Raw genomic sequence first — 6,000 nt, forward strand, 5'->3', positions numbered from 1 at the left:
CAGTCTCTCTCTCTCATACACTCAGTAGGTGCAGTCTCTCTCTCTCATACACTCAGTAGGTGCAGTCTCTCTCTCTCATACACTCAGTAGGTGCAGTCTCTCTCTCTCTCATACACTCAGTAGGTGCAGTCTCTCTCTCATACACTCAGTAGGTGCAGTCTCTCTCTCTCACTCATACACTCAGTAGGTGCAGTCTCTCTCTCTCTCTCATACACTCAGTAGGTGCAGTCTCTCTCTCATACACTCAGTAGGTGCAGTCTCTCTCTCTCTCATACACTCAGTAGGTGCAGTCTCTCTCTCTCATACACTCAGTAGGTGCAGTCTCTCTCTCTCATACACTCAATAGGTGCAGTCTCTCTCTCTCTCTCTCATACACTCAATAGGTGCAGTCTCTCTCATACACTCAGTAGGTGCAGTCTCTCTCTCTCTCATACACTCAGTAGGTGCAGTCTCTCTCTCTCTCTCATACACTCAGTAGGTGCAGTCTCTCTCTCTCTCTCTCATACACTCAGTAGGTGCAGTCTCTCTCTCTCTCTCATACACTCAGTAGGTGCAGTCTCTCTCTCTCTCATACACTCAGTAGGTGTAGTCTCTCTCTCATACACTCAGTAGGTGTAGTCTCTCTCTCATACACTCAGTAGGTGCAGTCTCTCTCTCTCTCATACACTCAGTAGGTGCAGTCTCTCTCTCTCTCTCATACACTCAGTAGGTGCAGTCTCTCTCTCTCTCATACACTCAGTAGGTGCAGTCTCTCTCTCTCTCATACACTCAGTAGGTGCAGTCTCTCTCTCTCTCATACACTCAGTAGGTGCAGTCTCTCTCTCTCATACACTCAGTAGGTGCAGTCTCTCTATCTCATACACTCAGTAGGTGCAGTCTCTCTCTCTTATACACTCAGTAGGTGCAGTCTCTCTCATACACTCAGTAGGTGCAGTCTCTCTATCTCATACACTCAGTAGGTGCAGTCTCTCTCTCTCATACACTCAGTAGGTGCAGTCTCTCTCATACACTCAGTAGGTGCAGTCTCTCTCTCTCATACACTCAGTAGGTGCAGTCTCTCTCTCTCATACACTCAGTAGGTGCAGTCTCTCTCTCTCATACACTCAGTAGGTGCAGTCTCTCTCTCTCTCATACACTCAGTAGGTGCAGTCTCTCTCTCTCTCATACACTCAGTAGGTGCAGTCTCTCTCTCTCTCTCATACACTCAGTAGGTGCAGTCTCTCTCTCTCATACACTCAGTAGGTGCAGTCTCTCTCTCTCTCAGTAGGTGTAGTCTCTCTCTCTCTCAGTAGGTGCAGTCTCTCTCTCTCTCATACACTCAGTAGGTGCAGTCTCTCTCTCTCTCTCATACACTCAGTAGGTGCAGTCTCTCTCTCTCTCATACACTCAGTAGGTGCAGTCTCTCTATCTCATACACTCAGTAGGTGCAGTCTCTCTCTCTCATACACTCAGTAGGTGCAGTCTCTCTCTCTCATACACTCAGTAGGTGCAGTCTCTCTCTCTCATACACTCAGTAGGTGCAGTCTCTCTCTCTCTCATACACTCAGTAGGTGCAGTCTCTCTCTCTCTCATACACTCAGTAGGTGCAGTCTCTCTCTCTCTCATACACTCAGTAGGTGCAGTCTCTCTCTCTCTCAGTAGGTGTAGTCTCTCTCTCATACACTCAGTAGGTGCAGTCTCTCTCTCTTTCTCATACACTCAGTAGGTGCAGTCTCTCTCTCATACACTCAGTAGGTGCAGTATCTCTCTCATACACTCAGTAGGTGCAGTCTCTCTCTCATACACTCAGTAGGTGCAGTCTCTCTCTCTCTCATACACTCAATAGGTGCAGTCTCTCTCTCTCTCATACACTCAATAGGTGCAGTCTCACTCCCTCTCTCTCTCTCTCATACACTCAGTAGGTGCAGTCTCTCTCTCTCATACACTCAGTAGGTGCAGTCTCTCTCTCTCTCATACACTCAGTAGGTGCAGTCTCTCTCTCTCATACACTCAGTAGGTGCAGTCTCTCTCTCTCTCTCTCATACACTCAGTAGGTGCAGTCTCTCTCTCATACACTCAGTAGGTGCAGTCTCTCTCTCTCTCATACACTCAGTAGGTGCAGTCTCTCTCTCTCTCATACACTCAGTAGGTGCAGTCTCTCTCTCATACACTCAGTAGGTGCAGTCTCTCTCTCTCTCTCATACACTCAGTAGGTGCAGTCTCTCTCTCTCTCTCATACACTCAGTAGGTGCAGTCTCTCTCTCTCTCATACACTCAGTAGGTGCAGTCTCTCTCTCTCTCATACACTCAGTAGGTGCAGTCTCTCTCTCTCTCTCATACACTCAGTAGGTGCAGTCTCTCTCTCTCATACACTCAGTAGGTGCAGTCTCTCTCTCTCTCATACACTCAGTAGGTGTAGTCTCTCTCTCTCATACACTCAGTAGGTGTAGTCTCTCTCTCATACACTCAGTAGGTGCAGTCTCTCTCTCTCTCTCATACACTCAGTAGGTGCAGTCTCTCTCTCTTTCTCATACACTCAGTAGGTGCAGTCTCTCTCTCTCTCTCTCTCATACACTCAGTAGGTGCAGTCTCTCTCTCTCTCATACACTCAGTAGGTGCAGTCTCTCTCTCTCTCAGTAGGTGCAGTCTCTCTCTCTCAGTAGGTGCAGTCTCTCTCTCTCTCAGTAGGTGCAGTCTCTCTCTTTCTCTCTCTCTCTCATACACTCAGTAGGTGCAGTCTCTCTCTCTCATACACTCAGTAGGTGCAGTCTCTCTCTCTCTCTCTCTCATACACTCAGTAGGTGCAGTCTCTCTCTCTCTCATACACTCAGTAGGTGCAGTCTCTCTCTCTCTCATACACTCAGTAGGTGCAGTCTCTCTCTCTCTCTCTCATACACTCAGTAGGTGCAGTCTCTCTCTCTCTCTCTCATACACTCAGTAGGTGCAGTCTCTCTCTCAGTAGGTGCAGTCTCTCTCAGTAGGTGCAGTCTCTCTCTCTCTCTCTCAGTAGGTGCAGTCTCTCTCTTTCTCTCTCTCTCTCTCTCTCATACACTCAGTAGGTGCAGTCTCTCTCTCTCATACACTCAGTAGGTGCAGTCTCTCTCTCTCTCTCTCTCTCTTACACTCAGTAGGTGCAGTCTCTCTCTCTCTCATACACTCAGTAGGTGCAGTCTCTCTCTCTCATACACTCAGTAGGTGCAGTCTCTCTCTCTCTCAGTAGGTGCAGTCTCTCTCTCTCTCAGTAGGTGCAGTCTCTCTCTCTCAGTAGGTGCAGTCTCTCTCTTTCTCTCTCTCTCTCATACACTCAGTAGGTGCAGTCTCTCTCTCTCATACACTCAGTAGGTGCAGTCTCTCTCTCTCTCTCTCTCTCATACACTCAGTAGGTGCAGTCTCTCTCTCTCTCATACACTCAGTAGGTGCAGTCTCTCTCTCTCTCTCTCTCTCTCTCTCTCATACACTCAGTAGGTGCAGTCTCTCTATCTCTCATACACTCAGTAGGTGCAGTCTCTCTATCTCTCATACACTCAGTAGGTGCAGTCTCTCTCTCTCTCATACACTCAGTAGGTGCAGTCTCTCTCTCTCTCTCTCAGTAGGTGCAGTCTCTCTCTCTCAGTAGGTGCAGTCTCTCTCTCTCTCAGTAGGTGCAGTCTCTCTCTCTCTCAGTAGGTGCAGTCTCTCTCTCTCAGTAGGTGCAGTCTCTCTCTCTCTCAGTAGGTGCAGTCTCTCTCTCTCTCAGTAGGTGCAGTCTCTCTCTCTCTCTCTCTCTCAGTAGGTGCAGTCTCTCTCTCTCAGTAGGTGCAGTCTCTCTCTCTCTCAGTAGGTGCAGTCTCTCTCTCTCAGTAGGTGCAGTCTCTCTCTCTCTCTCAGTAGGTGCAGTCTCTCTCTCTCTCAGTAGGTGCAGTCTCTCTCTCTCTCAGTAGGTGCAGTCTCTCTCTTTCTCTCTCTCTCTCTCTCTCATACACTCAGTAGGTGCAGTCTCTCTCTCTCTCTCTCTCTCTCTCTCTCATACACTCAGTAGGTGCAGTCTCTCTATCTCTCATACACTCAGTAGGTGCAGTCTCTCTATCTCTCATACACTCAGTAGGTGCAGTCTCTCTCTCTCTCTCTCAGTAGGTGCAGTCTCTCTCTCTCAGTAGGTGCAGTCTCTCTCTCTCAGTAGGTGCAGTCTCTCTCTCTCTCAGTAGGTGCAGTCTCTCTCTCTCTCAGTAGGTGCAGTCTCTCTCTCTCTCAGTAGGTGCAGTCTCTCTCTCTCTCAGTAGGTGCAGTCTCTCTCTCTCTCTCTCTCTCAGTAGGTGCAGTCTCTCTCTCTCAGTAGGTGCAGTCTCTCTCTCTCTCAGTAGGTGCAGTCTCTCTCTCTCAGTAGGTGCAGTCTCTCTCTCTCTCTCAGTAGGTGCAGTCTCTCTCTCTCTCAGTAGGTGCAGTCTCTCTCTCTCTCAGTAGGTGCAGTCTCTCTCTTTCTCTCTCTCTCTCTCTCTCATACACTCAGTAGGTGCAGTCTCTCTCTCTCATACACTCAGTAGGTGCAGTCTCTCTCTCTCTCTCTCTCTCTCATACACTCAGTAGGTGCAGTCTCTCTCTCATACACTCAGTAGGTGCAGTCTCTCTCTCTCATACACTCAGTAGGTGCAGTCTCTCTCTCTTATACACTCAGTAGGTGCAGTCTCTCTCTCATACACTCAGTAGGTGCAGTCTCTCTCATACACTCAGTAGGTGCAGTCTCTCTCTCTCTCATACACTCAGTAGGTGCAGTCTCTCTCTCTCTCTCTCTCTCTCTCATACACTCAGTAGGTGCAGTCTCTCTCTCTCTCATACACTCAGTAGGTGCAGTCTCTCTCTCTCTCATACACTCAGTAGGTGCAGTCTCTCTCTCTCTCATACACTCAGTAGGTGCAGTCTCTCTCTCTCTCATACACTCAGTAGGTGCAGTCTCTCTCTCTCTCATACACTCAGTAGGTGCAGTCTCTCTCCCTCATACACTCAGTAGGTGCAGTCTCTCTCCCTCATACACTCAGTAGGTGCAGTCTCTCTCCCTCATACACTCAGTAGGTGCAGTCTCTCTCATACACTCAGTAGGTGCAGTCTCTCTCTCTCTCTCATACACTCAGTAGGTGCAGTCTCTCTCTCTCTCATACACTCAGTAGGTGCAGTCTCTCTCTCTCTCATACACTCAGTAGGTGCAGTCTCTCTCTCCCTCATACACTCAGTAGGTGCAGTCTCTCTCTCCCTCATACACTCAGTAGGTGCAGTCTCTCTCTCCCTCATACACTCAGTAGGTGCAGTCTCTCTCCCTCATACACTCAGTAGGTGCAGTCTCTCTCATACACTCAGTAGGTGCAGTCTCTCTCATACACTCAGTAGGTGCAGTCTCTCTCATACACTCAGTAGGTGCAGTCTCTCTCTCTCTCTCTCTCTCAGTAGGTGCAGTCTCTCTCTCTCTCAGTAGGTGCAGTCTCTCTCTCTCTCAGTAGGTGCAGTCTCTCTCTCTCTCTCTCAGTAGGTGCAGTCTCTCTCTCTCAGTAGGTGCAGTCTCTCTCTCTCAGTAGGTGCAGTCTCTCTCTCTCTCGCTCTCTCTCTCTCTGGTGCAGTCTCTCTCCTCCTCCATGTCTTACCTGCCCCTGGATGAGGCGCAGCAGTGAGCTCCTGTCCATATACCCGCAGAGGGGCTGTGTGTGGGGGGCTGTGTATGAGGGGCTGTGTGTGGGGGGCTGTGTATGAGGGGCTGTGTGTGGGGGGCTGTGGGGTCGGGGGTCTCTAGCTGCAGAGCTGCCCCCGCTCCGGGGTTACAGGGGAGGATGGAGGGTGAGTGACAGCTGCAGCCGAGATACCGGAGAGCTGCCCACCCAATGCACGCTGCTACACGGAGGAGAGCTGGTACCTCCTCCCGCACACACCAGGCCCGGGCACCGCCTGCCAATCACGGAGAACGGAGGTGTGTGGCAGCCAGCAGCCAATGGCAGGCCGAGGAATGGGGGGCCAAGCCTGGAGGGAGGGGGAGCTGCTCATCATCACCTGAGCGTCCCC

General features: G+C 50.1%; 1 protein-coding gene across 1 annotated transcript in view; it reads right to left on the reverse strand.

Annotated features, from left to right (window-relative positions):
- LOC140074664 (rhomboid-related protein 1) overlaps positions 1-5,870 on the reverse strand; it is a 32,396-nt gene extending 26,526 nt beyond the window's left edge. Inside the window, exon 1 of the mRNA XM_072119724.1 lies at positions 5,589-5,870. Within this exon, the coding sequence (XP_071975825.1) occupies positions 5,589-5,627 (39 nt within the window). The 5' untranslated portion in view covers positions 5,628-5,870. The remainder of the gene's footprint in view (positions 1-5,588) is intronic.
- Positions 5,871-6,000: the final 130 nt, after the last annotated feature.

This window comes from Engystomops pustulosus, chromosome 8 (assembly GCF_040894005.1).
Source record: "Engystomops pustulosus chromosome 8, aEngPut4.maternal, whole genome shotgun sequence".
In the NCBI taxonomy this organism is placed as follows: domain Eukaryota; kingdom Metazoa; phylum Chordata; class Amphibia; order Anura; family Leptodactylidae; genus Engystomops; species Engystomops pustulosus.